Raw genomic sequence first — 25,474 nt, forward strand, 5'->3', positions numbered from 1 at the left:
TTGTACCGGACCGCGAGATATTTTCTTGGAATTTGTCATTTTACGTTTCTAAGCATTTTTCACAAATAAATATTTTATAGTAGAAATATTCTTTGGAGAATAATTTTCGTGATTGTGTTGAAACGCGCAGATTTAGTTCATCTCTGAACTCTAAATTTTAAAATCTAACTAAATAACATTTTTGTAGAAAAAGTATCAGTGATCAAGCCACTTATTTTTAATGATCGGAAATTGTTTAGACTTAGAAATCTTTCAACATATTTTTCCATTGTATATCTTTGTGAAACTGCATTTTCTGACATGACCGTGCATAAAACGAAAGAGAGGAACCATCTGCAACAACTTCATGTCTTCTCCGTTTGGCTATCACTTCAATTCAGCCCAGAATTAAGAATATATTAATGTACCGAAGTACATATGATATTTCCATGCAGATATTCTGCATCATCATACGATGAAAGAGTAATGGAACGGAGAAAAATTCTCTCCGGCGCCGGGATTTGAACCCGGATTTTCAGCTCTACGTGCTGATGCTTTATCCACTAAGCCACACCGGATACCACCCCGGCGTCGGACAGAATCGTCTCAGATTAAGCTCCAACTCTTGGGTTCCCTCTAGTGGCCGCCCTCTGCACTACGTCATAGATGTATATGAACGTAGGACCGAAGTCCACACATGTGCTGAGGTGCACTCGTTAGGAGTGACTAATACATTAATACTTCGTGATTTAAGACGGTGCTTATTCCGTCGGATCCCGGCCAACTAGTCACTCATAACGAGTGCACCTCAGCACATGTGTGGACGTCAGTCCTACGTTCATAGACATCTATGATGTAGTGTACAGGGCGGCCAATAGAGGGAACCCAAGAGTTGGAGCTTAATCTGAGAAGATTCTGTCCGACGCCGGGGTGGTATCCGGTGTGGCTTAGTGGATAAAGCATCAGCACGTAGAGCTGAAAACCCGGGTTCAAATCCCGGCGCCGGAGAGAATTTTTCTCCATTCCATTACTCTTTCAACAGAATTAAGAAGCTAACGTATAGAACACAGCAAAAGGCTCACTAACCTCGCTAGAAGTTTTAAAAATTCTCATGTATAATAAAAAATAAAATCTATTAAGCACTAAAGTTAACTTTGTCAATAAATTATCATCACTTCTGTGTTAATTTGCTGTTTTTTTTAAATCATAATAACTTATTATTAGTGTTGGAAATTGCTCTCTGAGAGCAACTGCCAAACGGTCATACCCACAGGGTAATTTTCATTCTGTCCTTCATCGCGGTAGCAGTACAATGACCCACCTTTTGCATTGTATTTGTTCCTACTTTATCGTTACTTCTTAAGGGATATACAAACTGCTAGCATGGCAAACGCATGTCCATTTTTTGACAGAATAGATTATTATTTTCAATTATTAAATTATTTTTATCCATTTCAAGCTTTATAAACAGTTTTCAAACGTATAACTTATGAATTAAATTGATGGAAAATTGTTGGGAAAAAAATGCGTAAGTATCCTTTCAAAATATGCAATATGCTTAAAAATATGTAATATATGCCTAAATATTTATTATGCACAGAAATGTGTAAAAGTATATAACTTAAAACTTCGGAATAATGATCTCGTTGGTGTGATTCGCCGCCATTTTAGTTTTCTTATAGCTACATATTATATAGGAACAGAATATGTAATTACATAAAATCCGGACTCTACTCATTACGTTTATGATCCCGTTTGGTATATCATAAATTTAATTTCATTAGCGGTTACTCTGCTTTTGTCTTTCTTCCTTAATGTCCATGCCTCACTACCGCAACGAAGTACAGGTCTTACCAAGGTTTTTTATAGGCGAATAATTCTATTACATCTTTGCACTAAATAAGGTTTTGATAATTATTAACATTGTTTTGGTCTATTTAGAAATTTTCTCTGAAAATATCTACCTTATCGAAAAAGGATAATAATGTGTATCTGAGATACGTACAAGAATTTAATCTTTCTAATGTTTTAGAATCCAAACGTACTTTGCTAGGCATATTGTATTTTCCGCAGAAGGCCATAACTTTTATTTTTAGTTTATTGATATTCATATCGTACTTAAGTCCAATTGTGATTAAAATTATATAATAAATGTTGTAAATCTTCTTTTGAAGATGCCACCAGAACTAAATCATCCGCAAAAAGTAGTGACACCGACTTATTTTCGCATTCTATTCGTAGAAGTACTAGCTGATAAAGCCATACTTACATGAACAAATCATCAATCACTATCTGTATCACTATCAAGTATCTTGAACGTCAGTGTACAATGTACTACCGACCTCAAGAATGCCTACAAAAGATAACGTATGCAAATTCGGAGATAAGAAATAAGAACAAATTGGTTTAACTGTTCATACGTTTGTAGAGGACTGGGAGGAATTTATTGTCAACCAATCCATAAAAGGTTATGAATATCTGTATGCCAGAAGACCACCGCACTCAACATTCTGGAGATATAAAATATACAATAAACTCTGAATTATGCGTTTTGCGGATTAACCGCAGTCTTTTTTATGCGCTACAAATTGTTGGTTTCAACTATACATCACAAACGCCTTCCCTGTTAAACAGTGCACAATGACAATGAACCTGCTTACTATTTACGGACCTGGATTGTGAGTAGATTTTGTATTTCAGTTGAGTTTAGATGGTTAGTGCTTACACAGTATATGCCACTCATCGCTTTTTGTTAATGCGATCAGAATTTAAGTTCAAACAGGAACATCTACTAGTACGTACTACAGCTTTGCAAAAAACGTCTCCTCGTCGTAAACATATAATTGAACGGGTTACATCAGCTGCTTGTCTATGCGGATGACGTGAATATGTTAGGAGAAAATCCACAAACGATTAGGGAAAACACGGGAATTTTACTGGAAGTAAGCAAAGAGATAGGTTTGGAAGTAAATCCCGAAAAGACAAAGTATATGATTATGTCTCGTGACGAGAATATTGTACGAAATTAAAATATAAAAATTGGAAATTTATCTTTTGAAGAGTTGGAGAAGTTCAAATATCTGGGAGCAACAGTAACAAATATAAATGACACTCGGGAGGAAATTAAACACAGAATAAATATGGGAAATGCCTGTTATTATTCGGTTGAGAAGCTTTTATCATCCAGTCTGCTGTCACAAAATCTGAAAGTTAGAATTTATAATACAGTTATATTACCGGTTGTTCTTTATGGTTGTGAAACTTGGACTCTCACTTTGAGATAGGAACATAGGTTAAGGATGTTTCAAAATAAGGTGCTTATGAAAATATTTGGGGCTAAGAGGGATGAAGTTACAGGAGAATGGAGAAAGTTACACAACACAGAACTGCACGCATTGCATTCTTCACCTGACATAATTAGGAACATTAAATCCATACGTTTGAGATGGGCAGGGCATGTAGCATGTATCCATGGGCGAATCCAGAAATGCATATAGAATGTTAGTTGGGAGGCCGGAGGGAAAATACCTTTAGGGAGGCCGAGACGTAGATGGGAAGATAATATTAAAATGGATTTGAGGGAGGTGCGATATGATGATAGAGAATGGACTGATCTTGCTCAGGATAGGGACCAATGGCGGGCTTTTGTGAGGGCGGCAATGAACCTCCGAGTTCCTTAAAAGCCAGTAAGTAAGTAAGTGAGTAAGTAAGTAGTAAGTCGTAAACATGTGACTGGGCTATTGTTTTAAAGGCGGCTTTAGCTGTATGCCAAAAGAAGAAGAAGAAGAAGTCGTAAACATTCAGTATTACAAATAGACATGTAATTGTCTAGTTTTAAAATAATATAAACAATGTCGGCATTAACTGTTTAAGATTTATCAAATACAAGGGACAATCAATAAGTTTCCGAACTGCCCTGATAATAGGCAACACACAGGACACAGGAAACGAAGAAGTTATCTAGTACCAGGGAAATGCCTAGAATGTAGCCTAATTTCGGCCTTTTGATTTTTGAGGTAGCCTAAAGGGCGACTCAACGACTTGACAATATTATTACTCGTCGATTGTTCCTCTTATGTAGCCTAAATTGCTATAAATCGGCAAATTTGGCAACCCTACCTTAGTAACCATGGTAACATAAGACCGACGTCATTGCATCATATCCTGTTGTCTACGTCAGCGCTCTTTGTGTGTGTTGTTTTAAAATATCGCAAACATAAACATGACAGTTTGAGTTTACTAGCTTTCTTGTTAACGTGCTATGTTTAAATTCAAGCTCACGCTGACGTACTTCATTGTGAATGTTGCATTAAGTGACGTAGATACAAGATTTTATGTTACGTTCGTGTTTAATTAATAAGTTTGTTCCAGCACGGTTCAGAATCGATTCTGAACTGCTTGCTCATACGCAGTAGCTAATTGTGTGCTCCAACAAGACTTGAATTGACTCTGAACTCCCAGTTCTCTGTTCCAACGTGCTTTGGAACTCGTTCGGAACGAGTGAAATTGGTTCTCGAACAGGAGCAGGAACTGAGAATTCTGAACTGCTGATTCATGCGGAGATGGTTGAATCTGAGGTTATGGTTAAAACGCTTTGAGATTGGGCAGGTTAAAATTAGAAAATAGTTGATCATAAGCAAGAATAGCCCTCATGATCATGAGTGATTTGGAAGTGATAATGATATATATTACGAAGAATGGAGTTGGAGGATGAATATAATTTTAATATGAGAATAAACTCAGAAGGCCGTTCAAGAAACGTTCCAATAACGTAAAATTCCAGAAGGCCGTGAAATAACAGTTCAAGAAACGTTCCAATAACGTAAAATTCCAGAAGGCCGTGAAATAACAGTTCAAGAAACGTTCCAACCAACGAGCACAGAATACAATAGAGTAGACACTAGCATCTTAATACCATTGGACGGAGTGAAGCCGGTTTGATGGACCTGACGCCATCTTGTTGCTACCAAAACATTGCAAAATAGCTATTACGTTATAGAAGATCTTATGATAATAAGAATTCCATATGTCCCTAATTTCTTGTAGGACTCACAATTTCTTGTTTGTTTCGTAATACAGAATCGCTATGCACGTATTTTTAGCAAAAATTACGAAACTGTCATCGATAAATCACATATATACAGGTTATTTAAATTGGCAGCTCTTCAAATTGCAGTATGGTATTTAATAGATAATCTGGAAGGTTAAACAAACAACAATGATAAAAAAGGAAAATAACAGTTTGACCTTATTTTGCAACTAGTCCAATAAAAATGCTACCCTATAATAATTACTTTTATAGGTTGATCCATTTGCTTCGATTTAATAATGAAACTTGCTTCTTAACGCAAATTATCATTCTCTTCCTTTTGCCAGTATTTCGTATAGATGTCCCGATTTTGTTTAGAGAAAAAATGGAATGCTCTTAACCATATAATATTTGATAGGCTCTTCGTTTATAGCATATAATTAGATTATAACGGCGAACAAAAGTGAAGTTTTATTACCAAGTGGGTCAAGTCAGTTCACGACCAAGTTAATGAAGCTACTAAGTCTGTAAAGCATAAGTCTGATTTCGTGATTATAAAAATTAATTACAATAATATTAACACACTATTTCTTTTTCTTCATCAAACGAATACGTGCATTCGGTTTAAGAGAAACCTCGGTACACCCGTTTTCTATAGCACGCGACACAAACTTCCAACTTGCGTTGTTAGGTTAGCTTCGCTCATAAATGCTAAGTTTACAAAGCGTGTCTGATTTAGTGATTATAAAAATTAATTACAATAATATCAATACAGTAATCCTTTCTCTTAATCAAACAAATACGTGAACAATACGAATCTAACCGACTAACTTAGGCTAAATCATTCATTACCGTATCTAGCCTACCAGTAATAAGTACATTTCACACATGCATATTTACCCGTGAAAAGTTATTCCAGGAATTTTTTTTGAAAACCTGTTTGTGCAGCCATACGCAGAACATGTAGGCATATTGAAATTAGTTAATTTATTAATTAAAACAACGATGCAACATCACAATCAACTGCCCATGTGCTAACCGGGAGCCCAATGTTTTGGTAGCATCATAATGGCGACTGTCCACAAACGCGGCTTCACCTCCAAGCTGTTTATATCTACTCTATGCATTCTGTGCTCGTTGGTTCCAACAACGTAAAATTCCAGAAGGCCGTGAAATAACAGTTCAAGAAACGTTCCAATAACGTAAAATTCCAGAAGGCCGTGAAATAACAGTTCAAGAAACGTTCCAATAACGTAAAATTCCAGAAGGCCGTGAAATAAAAGTTGAAGAAACGTTCCAATAACGTAAAATTCCAGAAGGCCGTGGAATAACAATTCAAGAAACGTTCCAATAACGTAAAATTCCAGAAGGCCGTGAAATAACAGTTCAAGAAACGTTCCAACAACGTAAAATCCCGACCCTCATAAATTATTTTTGGCATAATTTGATCGTGTTCGGGTAAAGAGGATTAAGTAATTTTTTGTACAAGTGGAGTTTTGCTTCTAAGGAGAATGCACAAATTAAATTCTATAAGTGGGTGTGAAAAAACAAAAGAATACTAGCATTTGATGTGTTTTATTTGTGCAGAAAATTATTTGCAATAAGGATCCGATGTTTCATTTCTTCGGAAATCGTATTATTTGACATTCTTGTGTTAAATGTTATATTACCTTGTTAACATGTTTCAGCCTGCTATTGGCCATCCTCAGAACTGGTTATTGTTGCTCTTGGCGTCTTCTGTTTGTGTGTCCTGTGAGGGTGTGTTTGTGTAGTGTAATGTGGAGTCAAAGAGTGTGTGCGTTTAAGTTTAACGCGTTTCGAAGTACATTTCAACAACTTAACTTAAGTTTGTAACCGATAATAATATTCATTTTGTTAGATAATCGAATTATGTTATCGTTTCAAGTCTGCTGATGCACCCATTGTATCCTAGATGGCTAAGTGTTGCCGAGGAGTCCATGATCCGACGAGTGCATGCATGTGTGGAAGCAAGAGGAGAACATTTTGAACATTTGTTATGAGTTTCTGAATTGATTAACGTAACAACACTTGCTACCAAGCTGACAATATCTAACAGATATTTCATTATGTTCTATCATTAATAGCTGAAAAATTAAGAATTTTCGGACATATGTTTATATGAACTTTTTTTCTTGTTTTGGTGTTAGGAACATGCCTCCAAGGTTTGTCAACGTATTTCTGAAACACCCTGTATAACAATGCATTAGTACATTAAGCAACAAGCCTATAATGGTAGTAATTAAGACGCGAGTATGTTTATGAAACGAGCGCAAGCGAGCGTCTTAATTACCATTATAAGCAAGTTTTATACGACTTTTTATGCTCGACCATATTTCTAACTTGAAATTATTAATAAGTATTCATGTTATTCTTATCTGACTGGGGAGCGGAAGTGACCTTGTGCAATATCTCGTAAATTGTGAGATGTGCACAGACGCGAAAGTACTGATTTTTTCCGAGACACAAATGTCTTTGACCTTGATATAATCTAGAGAGTAAAATAAACATTATTCTTGATATAACCTTGAAATTGATTTAGACATTGAAAAACGAGATGACAAATTGAATTTATTTGAATATTATTTACAATTAACGCTAATTATTATAGTAATTCTGCAACACTATTGGATTTCCAGCCTCCGTGACGTTTCGCTAGTTGTCTTTCGATTGAATATCCGAGAATAATCGATACTTGCGCTTTCATATTGCTACAATGGTGTTTTCTGATTGGTGGAACACCTGAACTTTAATGGATAGGTGTACTTTAATGAGGTCCATTGAAGGGCTGCTACCAGGTGTATAATTACTACATTTCGGTATGGTCGAGCATAAACTTATTTGTGATACAATCGTGATTATGGCTATTTTCCTAGTACGCCTGCATCGCTGCAACCTTGGTGAACAAAAAGAAGTACTGGGTGTTCAGTTCAAAATGTGTCATGGCTCGCTGTATGTCGTCATGTGGCTATCCGATGAGCCTAGAGAATTCAATCTTCCTACACTTCCGCAAAGGCGTATTACCTAAATGCGAGAGAAGTTGCCTAGCAAGTACGGCATTCATTCTGAAGATTACTTTCCGATACGTACGGTAACGCCAGTAGTGGCAAGAATGTGAACTGTTTGGAAACACATACTGAAGTGAGTTTTTTTTTCTTACTGTCGGGATATGGGGGAGAGGGTTAAGACGATTACTTACGTATTTGTTGACATTAACTTGGACGGTCAACATGGACACGGAGCATTTGATTTGTGTTGTGGAATGTTGCTGTACGCAATCGATGATAACAAATCCCCTGCGTACGACTTGCCCGCGCAAAACACAGTTGGAAAGACGTTATGGTAGCACACAGACTTTACAGACCGCCATCTGTTGCTACGACATTCAAGTTATACCGTACACGTTCTCAAGTTCAGATTGAACGCCTTGATTAATAGGCAAATTCTCTGACATAAAAGCTGAAACTCGCTTCAAATCGCTGACTCACAACAGTGACGTCATGACACACTTTGAAATGAACACCCAGTATATGGACGTTACTTACCGCAATAGTCTTTCTCTTCTCTCGCTTCTTGAGAAGAAGATTCCTGATGATCATTGCCTTGAGTTGTGACATGTAAGTCGATGCTTTCTCGCCCATCCTTGCTGTTTTTCACGTAAGTAGACTTGTAGTGTAGATTCTCCAAGATGATTTTGAAAATTATGTGCGTCTGGAAAGAAAACAATGTTATTAATGTTCATACATATTCACTCTAATGTAGCAACTTGTAAATAAGACACTACATAAGTGTACTTCAAGAACAACTCCACGAGTTATTAAAATAATTATAGATCTTTTTTGCAGAGGCAAGGTCCTTAACTTGCCGTTATTCGCCCCGACTCTACGAACGTGGCTCATAGATGTCGCTAGTGCTGACAAGAATAGACAAAGTAGGGCAAACTTGGCTAATTTCGTGATATATTTTTTTAATTGTACCACGAAATTATACCAACGACAAACGTAACTTTGATGGTCTAGTATAAATCGCAGATGTACTATAACATAGATTTTCCTCACTGCTCTCTTGCACTGACGTGAGCGGATTTTTTGGACACTACTTGAAGAGTTGAGAGATCTATAGCTTTGAACTTGTGAGCAAATACCTTACTATAATAATAACGGACAGCTAGCAGTTTTACGTGCGAACGACGATGGTGCTGCTACCTACCTGCCGGAATGGAGATACTCGCGAAACACGCTGTAATCAACTGCAATGTATATTGTTACTGGGCTAGTTAATTTGTTAATAGTTTTATGAATTAGTACTAGTGTTAAAATGTCAGGGTGTATATGTGCTGTTTATAATTGTGACAATTGCAGCATTACAAATTGCTCCAAATCGTACTTTCGATTTCCGAGAGTTCATAAACCGTGAGTCAACAACATTGTTTAGTAGGTATAATTCCTTCGTCTTTGTGTTGATAGAAAAATACAAATGAGTTTTTTTTATTTAGACCTAATAAATAAATAGAAGTTAAAATATATTGGATTTTAAGGTTTTATCAAATTAAGTTTTATTGTTGTCCACATGCCTTTACTAATTATTACAAGCATCAGATTACTATCAATTTTATCTTTGCGTCAGCAATGCGTATATAAAACATTACTGTAAATTCATTCCTAATATCAGATTGATTTTGTCTCGGTAAACCAAAGAAAAAATATGTAACAATTAATTACGGAAAGTAATATGAAGTATGCAATATTTATCATAATATGCAGCTTTGATGTAAGATAATAATGTTACATTAAATATTATTCAACATTTCTTAAGTGTTTCGTATATAATTCCACATTAGTAACTCACTTTTTAAACCATAGTCCGAATCTCGCTATGTTAATATTTGTATATGTGGAGTAATTCCATCCCTCTCCGCTAGATGTCAGGTCCGCGATTTTTCGCACTCACGTCAATGCTATTAGTATACAACTGTCCGGTATTATTATAGTAAGGTATTTGTTGTGAGTGAATACACCATGTGATTTCCTGTGTTGAAAGAAGAGTTTATTTGCTGTGTTTTGTGGTCCAAATTGTTTTCAATGGTAAGTTCTGACATTGTATACTTCTTGGTGAAAAAAATTCACTGATTATGTAACAAAGCCTGATCTTGGGAGGTTCTTTTCTTAGCGTTTTTCTCATTCCTCAAACCCATTTTTTTCTTTAATTTTTTTCTATGCTGTAACAACATTCTCTGGTGGAAGGAATATCAAATGCATGACACATAAATTGTTTGTCTGTTTATTCATAACATCTCTGATATGGTAGACGGTAGATAATCAAATGTGGAAAGAAATACAATATAAATGATATGAAAGAGACAAATGATTGTGTCTTAAACAAATGAAAACAGCGCAGAGAAAGCTCGTCTTTTTCTTGACAAGTTCGACGAGAACCAGAAGGGACCAAAAGAGCAGTCAATGAGAATGACATTTTCAGCCTCTCAAGAGGGTTGAAAGAGGTAGACAACGAAATAGCAACATCTTCAGGAGCCAAACAAAGAAGATATGTGCTTAGGGGGAGTGTACTTCCATATCTTACAATGTTAAATTCCTCAATTTTGGGTACACTTTTCTCAGAAGTTACAAAAGATACAAAAGTAGAAAAAATAGGGCATATGTAACATACCTTTATGTACACAATCGGCTAAATAAACTTAAAATTCCACTGAACGGTTGGCAAAATAATCACTGATAACATTTCTTGCATTAAGAATGACTGCAAATTATTTTTTATTTTTGCTGAAGATAGAAATAAACTTAATTTTTTAACGTACTGTGTAAAATGCCATCAAATTGATATTGTATATTGATTTCAGCCTTCTGGGTACAGTACTTTCTGAGAAAAGTGTACCAATGTCACAAAAAATAAGGAAGTGCAGAAAAATGGTGTCGAAGTTTCCATATCTTACAATGTTAAAATCCTAAATTTTGGGTACATTTTTCTCAGAAGTTACAAAAGATACAAATGTAGAAAAAATAGGGCATATGTAACATACCTTTATGTACACAATCGGCTAAATAAACTTAAAATTCCACTGAACGGTTGGCAAAAAAATCACTGATAACATTTCTTGCATTAAGAATGACTGCAAATTATTTTTTATTTTTGCTGAAGATAGAAATAAACTTAATTTTTTAACGTACTGTGTAAAATGCCATCAAATTGATATTGTATATTGATTTCAGCCTTCTGGGTACAGTACTTTCTGAGAAAAGTGTACCAATGTCACAAAAAATAAGGAAGTGCAGAAAAATGGTGTCGAAGTTTCCATATCTTACAATGTTAAAATCCTAAATTTTGGGTACATTTTTCTCAGAAGTTACAAAAGATACAAATGTAGAAAAAATAGGGCATATGTAACGTAGGCCTACTTTTATTTATACAACCGGCTAAATAAATTTAAAACTCCACTGAGCGGTTTGCAAGAAAAAATTTTTCATTGATAACATTTTTTTGCATTAGGAATTAATACAGGGACATCATTTTATTTTTACTTCAATTTTTATTGTACCCGAGTTTTTGAATGTACTTCAATCCTAACTCCTTTACTTGTAAACTTCCAAACGTCGTTATATATATATATATATATATATATATATATATATAACAGATACCTCATCCTTATGTTAAAATCGGTAGCACTTTGAGAACAACCGCCAGAATCGCCACCCGTCCGCCGTAAACGAACACGAGATGGCAGTACAGTCGCTAATGCAATTCAAATGGGAGTTAGGACGTGACTCCTTATGTAACAACTAGATGACAGCATAATGAACCCGACAAAAGTTGTTACCGTCAAAGTCTATACGGCCGAGCAATCTGGGTATATAATATCTAGGGTATAGTACTTTCCAGAAATATGTTCGCGTTTTCCAGTGACGAACGAGCTTTCAATATTGAATCATATTTTAGTACAGGTACTGTCGTCCATTTGCCTACGTCGCATCCCGGTTTTCCCCCACCCGCATCTGCTCCCCCTCTGTAAATGCTAGTGGTTGGGCTGTCTTAGCTCTTTTCTGAAAATTAATTTCTGTTAGGAATTGGACGTCTACGTAATATTATACAACTGTTTAAAATAACTTAAATAAAAGGGCCTCGTTAAGTAATTAACTGTCACGTGATTTCCCCCCTTTCTACGACTCTACGATAAAACCACTTGGACTGACAGTAGATAGCATGTCTGAGTAATTTTATCTTTTAGGATAGGGCAGAAGTGAAGACTGAATTTACAGTACGTAAGGTACTCTTTTATAGAGTAGGTACAGAATTATTTCAACATGAGTTACTGGTACGAAAGACGAAACTAGTAATTGAAATTATGTACAATAGTCTACAGTAATATAATATGCACAAAAGAACTGAAGCCTGTATCGAAATGAACGGCCACCATTTTCAAAAAGTGTTTAAATATCCATATTACAATTATTTTTAATCCAAATTCACTCTCTACATTGTACGCTAATGTGCTGTAGACAGTATAATATACACTGCATAATGAATACGTCCAAATGGATAGCTCAGTTCGTGAGTAAAAACACTAAGTGTTAATACAATACTGTATTTTGATTAAACAAAAACCTAATGAAAATGATCAAACTCAAAAGCGCGATATTTCCTAGTTTACGTAAATGGACGAACTACTTTTCTTCCCTTCTATACTTAGTAAAGTGATTTGTTTGTATATATCGCCAGTATCATCGAACTCCAGTCGTGGAAGGAGGTGGCAAACGGCGTTGATCCAAAGGTATAGCCAGGTTAATATTAAAAATGTTAGTAAAAATAAAATGATGTCCCTGTATAAAAAGAAAATGACACTCCTTCATAACAATTGTTCATATAATTAATGTATTAATCAGGTTATTTGTAATTATACTATAAAATGTTTAAATTAAATTATGATTTCAGCAGATAATGAAAACGTATTTCTGTTATAACAATAAGAGATAAGCGTAGTACATGTAATTAACATTGTTAAACCTGTATTTCGCTTTTCTCAGTTGGCATTACTGAATAACACCACATTTCTACGCGAGGCTACACCGAGAGGCGATTGAAATATATAAACATAAGAACAATTTCAATCGAAAAGAAGAAGGCCTCAAGGTTAACAAGGCCTGGTATCCGGCATTAAGGAAAACCAACATCAAACCCGCCCGCGTAGCACAATTAAACAACACAAGCTCGGACGCGGAGCGCGTGGAAAACAGCAAACCCTCCCGCGAAGCACATTCGAGCGCGGACCGAGGCGACAACGGCAAGCCCCCCCCCCCCTCCCGCACTATATATACAACGATGCAGACAGTCTAACTCAATAGAGCCAATTGGCTAGTATATATCCATCGATTCATAGAGTCATTGAACCTAAGAGCCAACTGGCTAGTCTCTGATATTGAGACAACTCATCCTGCCTAAGGTTTTTCCGTGGTTTTCCTAAGGCGTAAGACAAATGTCGCGATGAGCCCTATAAGAAATGGGCCACGGACCTATATCCCCTTCCCCATATATTATCCCCTTTCTTATAAACGATGTATGCCCTAGTTCAGAACCTATAAATTGTCTATTAAATATACGAGGTCACTCAATAAGTCGCAAATTGAAAGGACAGGGACCTCTCAAATTGCAGTTTAGATTTCACGGCGCTTCTTCCGACGGCCTTCACCTGCTTTGTCATCGAACAACAGATGACGGCGTCTTGCCATCCTAACGGCAAACACCAGCCAACTCCTCCTCGCCCCGTTCCGTGATCAATTGATCAATCTCAGCCCCCCTCGCGTATGTGGTACCTAAGAGGTTACGTCCAATTTCGGCTTCCCCTTCAAAATTTTCTAGAGCTCCTTCAGGGGAGCAGCGTAACCCGGAGTGAGACTAGTGGCCAACAGGCTTGGAGCTCACATATTTAGTTTTGTACAGCCCCCAACCCCTTGCAAGGACGCGTTTTGCGTACCTTTTAAATTTTCCTCCCAATTCTCCTTCGATTTTTCGATTCCTTCGAGCGCAGACTGCAATCGGCACACGCAGTAGAACCAGCCGCACCAGCAATAGACACCACTGAAGATGTTCACCGCAGCAGTGAACGAAACGTTTGGTCTCACAACCAACAGACCACGGCCTCATAGCCCGGAAAACTTTTCTACTATTTTTTTTTCGTTTATTTGTATTGATTGTTTGTAAATGTTATGTCCCAGGGTTTAAGAACGCCCTGTAGCATGATTTCCTGTGGGGTATTAAATTTGAAACTGGTTAGGAAAAGTGTCAGCGGAATATTTGGCCTAAAAAGCAGACGCGCAATGTACTCCCAGCTTGTAAAGTAAATAGATGCTTAGCCAGCGTTAAAGAGTTTTGCCGCGCGTGCGGTAAATCACTGCCTATGATAAAAGTATTCTTACGCCACGAATCACTGCTGGACTAATCGCATTGGTCCAGTGGAACAAAGAATGCATTTTAATTGGTTAAATTATATCACGCATTGTTCGAACTCTTTTCTTACGCGTAGTCTCATTAAAGCGACTTATCACTATATTGCTCTGAATCGAATTAATTGTAACAAATGTTTGATTAAGACGACATCTTTAAGCACGTATTATCAAAATTGATTTAAATCCCATCTCACCTGGTGGATAGCGTGGGTGGTATCCCGGCAGGGAAACCGATAAGAGAACATAAAAAGTGATGCTGAGAAGATTGGCGGCAGACAGTGATTCAGTCAGTGTTGGAACCGAAGGTAGGATCGTAATGGCGTCAGCTCCGACAAGAGATATAAGCCTACCATTTAAGTAACAATATATACATATACAATATATATATTTAATAAATCAAGTATTGTTTCATTCACAACTAATTCAATCTAGAACCTAAGTTCAGTAACCATGTAGTTTTCCTGTAATATCCTCAGAGCTCCAGCTCTTTCAGTAAAATCGTTTCTTTTCCATTATAAGTGTAATGGTGGTGTCAGAAATCCTGACAAATGTGAGAGGGAGTCGAACGCAGTAGTCATACGTTCAGCAAGTCATCCGACCTAAGTTGTAGGTCGCTTAACATAAATATTGTCTAACGGTCTTACTAATAAAAACTCTATATACAGACGTTTAACTGTCTTATACTTATACAATGAGTAGCTCGTTTATACGTCGTGTGTAAATTCCTTACTAATAATCACTACATACGTCGCGTATAACAGTACAACTGTTACACAGCTACGTCATAGTTTCGTCATTACTTCGTTACGAAAGGTAATAGAATATCTGAGGTTCTCTATTGCATCCGGTAGAGCGCTCTAGTGTGGCGTGTTAAGTATCGATAATACAACTGGCTCTAATCGATTACCATACTATATTTTGGTCAAAGAGTACAAACTACAGTAATATTATTCTAATTATTCTGTGCTCTTTGGTTTGTTCTTCTTTGGTTACTAGGCAACCATCATCATAAAATGACAGTCGATACGAACAGCTGTTAGAGGGGCGGCCATTTTTTCTCTATATACAACGCTTAAACAAGGGGTTTCGTGTATATAACTACTGCAAAGCAATTCCCATTGTAAAGGGTGCGTCAGAAAGAACGGATGGATTTCAAACTATCGATACGCAACGAGGAGAGAGATATAGTGAGGGGGACCACGACTGTTGGGTCAGCCATAGAATGCAGTTTCAGTTGAGAATATGGTGTTGGTCTGGTGTACAACGTGCTTTCATCGTAGAGACATTTTTGAAAAATGAAGAATCTGTGATCGCCACTCAGGACTCATTTCGACATCGGATGTCACGTTAGAATTCCAAATCGGAATACAATTTTGCGGTGGGTGGCTTCATTTCGTATCACAGGTTCAACATTAAAGAAGAAATCACCTGGACGAAATTCTATTGCACTGAGATTGTCCGAGGCTACGGTAAGATCTCGCGCCCTGCGACTTCTTTCTTTGGGACCATTTGAAGGCGTAAGTTTGTAAACATCGATCACATACACTGGACGAACTGAAGACAGCGATTCGTGAAGAAATCGTGGCAATTGCACCAGCTATGACTGTGAAAGTGATGGCGAACATCAGAAAACGCCTCGATGCCTGTATTGAAAGCCAAGGACATCATATGGATAATGTTGTTTTACATAAATAAACTGCATGTATTGGTGAATATGTTGATAACAATAATTTTTTGATTTGATGAATCTTTACAATTTTCTTGCCATGTGAAATCCATCCGTTCTTTCTGACGCACCCTGTATAGTTACAGACTGTTTATACGTCCATCGCTTCTGCATGGTTTATTAGTAAAGTTTTCTGTCTCAACTCTGCATAAGTCTAGTATAAAAACTATACACGATTTATTAGTAAGACTGTAAATTTATATGAGGTAAAAATGCTGACACGTAACTTTCTGAAATCTAAAAACGTACGTACATTAAAAACACTATTTTTTTTAATTTGAACCTTATTTTTGCACTAAAACCTTAGCATCACGAAATTAGCCAAGTCTGTCCTACAGTTCGTCAGAGAATATCTAGAGTGCACCACAGTCAGTGGTTCCATATTGCACTCGTAATGATGATGATGACGAAGATGGAGAATTGTAGGGACGTCACACGGGAACCTGAGTACTTGGAATCTAAAGTCCTAATGTGTTTTGTCTTAACATTATGTTTTCCCGGAAGATAAGGAGGTAATGATCCACCACTCTCTTCTTCGTAATGATTCGCTCGTGTAAACTCACGTTAAACCCACTCACACCGCAAACTGCAGTTCTTTGTAACATATTGATCGTGAAAAGCAGTTTTTGTACGCACTTATCCCTGATGAAGGGAACTTCATAAATATGCGAACCTTATTTACGATATTCTTTCTTTATCCTCGAAACATTTTCCAATTACTTGACTTACTTATACTCGATTAAGTTTAACTACATAAGGCCATAACTAAAATTAAATTTAGCACACACTTCGAAAGTTCTTCATGGCACGTAACGGGGCTATCTTTACTCTTTACCCTTTACACACTTTGAACTTGACATTACTGCTTATTTTATCCAGCTATTTATTTACTAATTTTTCTATTTAATTTATGTTTCATTCACCATGGTAACGATATTCAATGTTTATGGATACATACGATGGTCATTTCACAAGTCACGACAACTACTTTATGTTATATTTTCCGTATAACCGAAAATGAAGTTAGTTCAGTATACAGGGTGATTCAAATGGTAAGGTCAACCGGTGAGAAGATGATTCAGGGCGACATTTAGAGCTGGAAAGTCCTTTGTCAGTTTTATTTATTTGCAACCGTTTCAGAGTTACAACAGGTCAAATATTTACTCACTACTAAGGTGTCTTACTTACAATAATTACTAAAGTCGCAACGCTGTCATTCCCGGCGTGACTCCTCCTCTTTGCTTACGTCTTAGGAAGTGAAGGCCCTATAAAGTCTAGGTAGATAGTATCGTTCGCCATTTTTGTTCTTTCATTGCCGAGCTACCAGATGAGGAATCTATTTGCCACACCGTTAAACATTATCATGTCATAGCTCCTATGATAATAAATCAAACGCACTCTAATTCAGCAAATAATTGAGCGGCAAATAACGTCCTAGTGTGCTTTCTGCGAACGCCAACGAAAGAGCCAAAATGGCGGGCGATTTTATTAAGTATTTATCCAGCCTTAGGAAATGCTTAACATCTTCATCAGTGAATCACAAGACGCACACGTTTAAATGTAGCCGACCTGCAACGCGATTGGCTGCCGGAAATTAGAGCGACGGGACTATAATTTACAGTACTTTATTGGAGAAGCTGCTCAAAATGTCCTCACTTGCACGCAAACATGCCAGGGCGCGTTCTGTTACTGCGCTTGCGCAAGATATAACAGCCAGTCACGTAGTCTGATGTCTGTTGCAACTGAATTAATTCGCTGGAGCAGATGATCTCTGCTGTAATCTTCGTAGCGTACACCTTTCCTTTCACAAAACCCCATACAAGGAAGTCCAGAGGCGTTAAGTCTGGGGACCGTGCTGGCCAATCGCATTTCACAGCGTGTTCCTCTGTCATTCCATCAATGGTGGAAATCATGCTTTGTAAACAAACCTAAATCAAAACAACTGACAGTAAAATAGTATTTATTTTAAGTATCGTGAGATGTGAATTAAATGTATGACCTGTTGAAACTTTGAAACGGTTGAAAATAAATAAAACTGACAAAGAATTTCCTGCTCTAAATGTCGCCCTGAATCATCATCTCACCGGTTGACCTTATCTTTTGAATCACCCTGTATATGTTTGAAAAACAGTTATATTACCGGTTGTTCTTTATGGTTGTGAAACTTGGACTCTCACTTTGAGAGAGGAACATAGGTTATGGGTGTTTGAGAATAAGGTGCTTAGGAAAATATTTGGGGCTAAGAGGGATGAAGTTACAGGAGAATGGAGAAAGTTACACAACGCAGAACTGCACGCATTGTATTCTTCACCTGGCATACTTAGGAACATTAAATCCAGACGTTTGAGATTGGCAGGGCATGTAGCACGTATGGGCGAATCCAGAAATGCATATAGAGTGTTAGTTGGGAGGCCGGAGGGAAAATGACCTTTAGGGAGGCCGAGACGTAGTTGGGAGGTTAATATTAAAATGGATTTGAGGGAGGTGGGATATGATGGTAGGGACTGGATTAATCTTGCACAGGATAGGGACCAATGGCGGGCTTATGTGAGAGCGGCAATGAACCTCCGTGTTCTTTAAAAGCCAGTATGTAAGTAAGTATAGGTAAATCACATCCTGTAGAAAGATTTCCTTCGCACTTTCTTCACAGACAAAGCATTAATGATTATGATGTCATCAAAGTCGAAGACGAAGAACATCAGACTCGATGCAAAGAAACATATTCAAAGTCATTCATTGTTAAAACAAAATTGTATTGATTTGTGAAAACCAGGCTATGATTTATTTTTAGGCATTGGTTTTGTTAGTGGTATAATTATTACGAGTATTTCTTACTTCTATTGGAAGTATAAAGTAAATTGAAAAATAAACTCCAAATCTTTGCGGAATCGCCTTCTATGTATTGAGGGCAATCTGAACAGCAACCGCTACATTAGGGAGGTTTTAGAGCCCGAGGTATTGCTCCTACTTCAGGCAATTCCACATGCCATATTTCAGCAGGACAATGCCTGGCCACATATGGCGAGGATTGTGCAAGCCTTCTTCGAAGAACGACAGGTATCACTGCTTCCTTGGCCTGCACGTTCACCAGATATGTCGCCCATCGAACATGTCTGGGAAATGGTTGGTCGGCAACTTGTTCGTCATGGTCCTCCAGAACCCACTCTTGACTCGCATACAAACTGCGTGGAGGGAGATTCCCCAGGAACATATCCAGGCCCTTTTTGATTCCATTCCACGACACTTAGAGGCTCTGATTACAGCGCATGGAGGCTTTACTCCATATTGAAATCTTACGGTCACAGATCAGGTAGAGTTCTTTAATTCTAATCATTTGTGTATTGTCATGTACATGGATAGGCAACTCGTGTTCACAAAGTGCTAAAAAACCTTGAAAGAGAGAAAGACAGACGGAGCCATCCGCAGCAGTTACAAGTTGTTTGTAGTTTCGCTGCAAAAGCAGTTCACTGCCACGGTGCGCTCTGGCGGCTCATGCAGGTGGTCGTGATATCTACTCCATGATTTGAATTTCAGAATGACGCATGGTACAGTAATTATAGTATTTTAGACAGACTGTACCTAAGGACACATAACAAAATTATATTATTTCCTATCTTTGTAAATTAGTTTAGTACTGGAAACACAAACTGAATACAACCTTTCCAAGATACAACAAATATAGCTGCAACACTTATTTATTATTACACTATTTGTTAATATTTCTTATTATATGTCTTATTTGAAACGTAGAACTCTAGAATTTACAAGACTTTATACATTAAAGAGTATTCCTCTGTTCTCAGAAAGGTAATAGTCTGTATTCGCAAACAAACACAAATTCAAGGAAGTATTTTTCACATGTCACAGCAGATGAAATAAACTTACGTCAAAGCTCTTTCTGTACATTGAGAGCTTTTACATTTCTTTCTTGTATTAAACTCTGTCTCAAGCACATACAGTATACTGTATATGAAAACAAAGAGTATATTTGGAAATTCTGACTTAGGCAGCATTACTAACAATTCGATTCCAGATTTCGCTGGAATCTGAGTGCCGTGCTCTTCTGTAGATTTATCAATTCAAGCTATAAACTTTCAGGATCTTCTTTCGGCTGTAAGCAAAATGAATTTCAGAAAAATCTCGATTCCTTGTCACTGTCACTGTTTCTCCAAACTTACCAGTGAATTCTACTGTAGATCTTGAAGTAGGGTCTTATATTTGATAAGAAGATTTTCTTGTCACTCTTGGAGATAGCTTATAGTCAAAGAAAATGAAGTTGTCTATGTTCTACATGATACTACCACATTTCAAATTTATCCATAAATGTGACTATTGATCAGATTTTTTGTATTCGACAGATAATGGAGAAAAAATGGGAGTATAAGGGTACAGTACATCAGTTATTCATAGATTTCAAAAAGGCTTATGACTCGGTTAAGAGGGAAGTATTATATGATATTCTTATTGAATTTGGTATTCCCAAGAAACTAGTTCGATTAATTAAAATGTGTCTCAGTGAAACATACAGCGGAGTCCGTATAGGTCAGTTTCTATCTGATGCTTTTCGAATTCACTGCGGGCTAAAGCAGGGAGATGCACTTTCACCTTTACTTTTTAACTTCGCTCTAGAATATGCCATTAGGAAAGTTCAGGATAACACAGAGCGTTTGGAATTGAACGGGTTACATCAGCTTCTTGTCTATGCGGATGACGTGAATATGTTAGGAGAAAATACACAAACGATTAGGGAAAACACGGAAATTTTACTTGAAGCAAGTAGAGCGATCGGTTTGGAAGTAAATCCCGAAAAGACTAAGTATATGATTATGTCTCGTGACCAGAATATTGTACGAAATGGAAATATAAAAATTGGAGATTTATCCTTCGAAGAGGTGGAAAAATTCAAATATCTTGGAGCAACAGTAACAAATATAAATGACACTCGGGAGGAAATTAAACGCAGAATAAATATGGGAAATGCGTGTTATTATTCGGTTGAGAAGCTCTTATCATCCAGTCTGCTGTCCAAAACTCTGAAAGTTAGAATTTATAAAACAGTTATATTACCGGCTCTTCTGTATGGTTGTGAAACTTGGACTCTCACTCTGAGAGAGGAACATAGGTTCAGGGTGCTTGAGGATAAGGTGCTTAGGAAAATATTTGGGGCTAAGCGGGATGAAGTTACAGGAGAATGGAGAAAGTTACACAACACAGAACTGCACGCATTGTATTCTTCACCTGACATAATTAGGAACATTAAATCCAGACGTTTGAGATGGGCAGGGCATGTAGCACGTATGGGCGAATCCATAAATGCATATAGAGTGTTAGTTGGGAGACCGGAGGGAAAAATACCTTTAGGGAGGCCGAGACGTAGATGGGAGGATAATATTAAAATGGATTTGAGGGAGGTGGGGTATGATGATAGAGACTGGATTAATCTTGCACAGGATAGGGACCGCTGGCGGGCTTATGTGAGGGCGGCAATGAACCTTCGGGTTCCTTAAAAGCCATTTGTAAGTAAGTAAGTAAGTAATGTTCTTAGCTAGTCGATCATATGTCGTGCAATTCTGTAACTCGCACGCACAACATGGTTGGTATCCCATTTTTACTTTTAGCTATTCTAAAGCATATCTAGACAGTATTTATTTACTAAATCCTTCACTGTCTTTATTTGTAACATAAAATTTTATGCGTAAGAAAGCGTAATAGAACATAATACACGCTTTACCTCCCTTCTTAATAAAAATCTCTCTCTTTCGACTCATCACTAAAGGGAAATGATCTGGGGATTATATTGTTTTTCACTTAAAACGAGCCGCCACTTGCTGCAGACGCGAGTAAACTTATATACAGACACTACAGTACAGAGTCCGTTCTACCTGCACTGAGGTTGTGTTCACACTTCGAGAGCACGAGTTGCCCATCCACGGTCATGTACCTAATCTGTGGTATCAATTTCATTTGTCACGTGTATTCTTCTTGGTGTTGCAATTTCCAGAAACATTATTGTATAACAGGAAGCAATTCTTGGCAAAATGCACTTGTAACGGGTACTGTTCAACTACACTGTGCACACTTCTGGGAACGTGAGAGTGACGGAGTAGCCACTACTGGGTGTTCATTTCAGAGTGTGTCATGACGTCACTGTTGTGAGTCAGCGATTTGAAGCGAGTTTCAGCTTTTATGTCGAGAAGTTGCCTATTAATCAAGGCGTCCAACCTGAACTTGAGAACGTGTACGGTATAACTTGAACGTCGTAGCAACAGATGGCGGTCTGTACGGTCTGTGTGCTACCATAACCTCTTTCGAACTGTGTTTTGCGCGGGCAAGTCGTACGCAGGGTATTTGTTATCATCGATTGCGTACGGCAACATTCCACAACACAAATGAAAATGCTCCGTGTCCATGTTGACCGTCCAAGTTTATGTCGACAAATACGTAAGTAATCGTCTTGACCCTCTCCCCATATCCCGACAGTAAGAAAAAAAAACTCACTTCAGTACGTGTTTCCAAACAGTTCACATTCTTGCCACTACTGGCGTTACCGTACGTATCGGTAAGTAATCTTCAGAATGAACTCCGTACTTGCTAGGCAACTTCTCTCGCATTTAAGTAATACTACAGTCTACTATATACAGTCGCGAAGCTTGAGATGATTTTTTTCAAATCTCGCTATAAAGCGCTCCAAGCGGTTAGCAACTAGAGACAATAGACTGTCCACGGTCGACTTTGGATTTAGAGTGGACTGAGTCGTATTTCCATCGAGTGCTAGGACGTTGCGTATTTCGAATTGATGCTCGTGAAGAAAAATCCTAACGTCTATTTCTTATTTTACTTCTAGATGCAAAAAGTGGTTAATAAACAGCAAAAGGGAAGATCTAATGACAAAGAATGAAGCATATCTTTATAATAGACTAATATAAAGTTTTGCTCTCTTCATTTCGAAAACACACAATTTATGAATGAAAACATAAATAAATTAATCGGGAATGCAGTTCCAACTTTATTTGATGTTTCAAATAAACCTGTTCTGTTATTACCTGCACTAATTCTACGTCTTTATCAGCTGATTCCTTGAATAATTGTACATTTTCAGACAACTTAGGCCTACTTTTTTTTTTCAAAGGATATGTTTTTACTTATAGCTGTTAATTTTGTTGTTATTTTTATTTGTTACTTTACTACAGACGTAGAAAAAGTAAGTCTGTTACAATAAAATTTATTGATCACGTTTTATTTCCAATTCTGGTGTGATTATTATTGCTTAACCTCATCTCACTTTGTTAACTACGTAAGCCTACACTACAAGTACCGGTACACGTAAGTTACTCCCATTAATTCATATTTCCATTATTATTGTTATTATATTATTGTTGTAAAGGGAAATGCAAATTAATATTTATTGGTTTCATAGTTCATTATCGCTATAATCTTGAATGAGTGAAGCGATTATAGTAAATTTCAGTTCGTTTAGCACAAACAAAAATAATATTAACCTATTTCTTGCAGGTATCTTCGAGTTTATGGTGGAATTTAATATACTTCATTAAAATGATAAATGAACTTTATCCATTTAATATTTCAATAATGGAAGGAAGGTGTTAATTTTTCCAAAAGAACACGACAACGAAAGTGTAACATATTTTGTCATCTGCTAGGAGAGAGATCTGCGATGATGAGGCGATAGTAGCGATCCGAGTGGTGGGCAACTACCCATGTTTGCATTTTTACTACATATTGAGCAAAGTGTAGGAAGAATGAATTCTCTAGGCTCATGGGCTAGCCACATGACGACATACAGCGAGCCATGACACATTTTGAATTGAACATCCAGTATTGTACTTCTCTTGCTGCAGAAGGCTCGCTTTGTGTGAACAAAACCTTCGGTCAGGGTCAGTGTGTGTGTGGGTAAACCTATACCTTCGCTTAATGTCACGAACTGTCTGATACGCTGTCCTCTGTCCTATGCCTCAATTTGCTTCACATTAAAAGTGAAAGCGCTACAGAGGAGTGTCAGAACGAGTTTGCTTATATATAACGTTATAATCTATATTCAAGAGTAACGGATAACAATTTGTTAAACAACTACACAAAGTCGCTATTTTAAAAGCCGCCATTACTTAAATCTTCTGAAAATCAACAAATATTTTATTAATTTCAAATTTTATAGTCCACCTGCTCTCAAAAATTCACAATCTTTCCAACGATTTAAGTCAAACTATAATGTAGTGATAGGCAAACTCATGAAGGTAAGACTGACATCTTCAAGTAGCATTATTTCACATAAAAATTACATACAGTACTGTAAAGAAAACCCTGAGTCAACCAATTATTCAGCGACATCTTTTGATGTAAAAAAAGTCTTACTCCTGGCTAGGTAAGAAGAGATAGCTTGAGAATTCACTGTCACATAAAAATACAATTCCCGTTGTTCTTCCATTGTATTCCCCTCGGTCTCCTTATATCCCCTCGTTCTACTTATACTCCCTTTGTATCCCTTGTATTCCTCTGATCCTTATTGTATTCCCCTTGTTATCCTTGTATTCCCCTCGTTTTAATTCTATTCCTCTCATATTTTTTGCATTCCCCTAGTTTTCCTTGTATTCCCCTAGTTCTCCTTGTATCCCCCTAGTTCTCCTTGTATCCCCCTAATTCTCCTTGTATACCCTAGTTCTCCTTGTACCCATAGTTCTCCTTGTATCCCCTAGTTCTCCTTGTATTCCCCTAGTTCTACTTGTATCCCCCTAGTTCTATTTGTATCTCCCTAGTTCTCTTTGTATACCCCTAGTTCTCCTTGTATCCCCCTAGTTCTAGTTGTATCCCCTAGTTCTCCTTGTTTTCTCCTAGTTCTTCTTGTATCCCCTAGTTCTCCTTCTATTCCCCTAGTTCTCCTTGTATTCCCCTAGTTCTCCTTGTATTCCCCTAGTTCTCCTTGTATTCCCCTAGTTCTACTTGTATCCCCCTAGTTCTCCTTGTATACCCCTAGTTCTCCTTGTATCCCCCTAGTTCTACTTGTATCCCCTAGTTCTCCTTGTATTCTCCTAGTTCTCATTGTATTCCCCTAGTTCTCCTTGTATTCCCCTAGTTCTCCTTGTATTCCCCTAGTTCTCCTTGTATTCCCCTAGTTCTCCTTGCATTCCCCTAGTTGTCCTTGTATTCCCCTAGTTCTCCTTGTATTCCCCTAGTTCTCCTTGTATTCTCCTAGTTCTCCTTGCATTCTCCTAGTTCTTGTATTCCCCTAGTTCTTGTATTCTCCTAGTT

The 25,474-nt window shown here is 37.3% G+C and overlaps 1 protein-coding gene across 2 annotated transcripts in view; it reads right to left on the reverse strand.

Moving 5' to 3' along the window:
* Positions 1-25,474, reverse strand: part of LOC138711713 (cholesterol transporter ABCA5-like) — a 314,480-nt gene that overhangs the window by 156,102 nt on the left and 132,904 nt on the right. For both annotated transcript variants that reach the window (XM_069842866.1, XM_069842865.1), the window contains exon 2: positions 8,572-8,737. In XM_069842866.1, the coding sequence (XP_069698967.1) occupies positions 8,572-8,667 (96 nt within the window). In that variant the 5' untranslated portion in view covers positions 8,668-8,737. The remainder of the gene's footprint in view (positions 1-8,571; positions 8,738-25,474) is intronic.

Source organism: Periplaneta americana, chromosome 13 (genome assembly GCF_040183065.1).
Source record: "Periplaneta americana isolate PAMFEO1 chromosome 13, P.americana_PAMFEO1_priV1, whole genome shotgun sequence".
NCBI classification, from domain to species: domain Eukaryota; kingdom Metazoa; phylum Arthropoda; class Insecta; order Blattodea; family Blattidae; genus Periplaneta; species Periplaneta americana.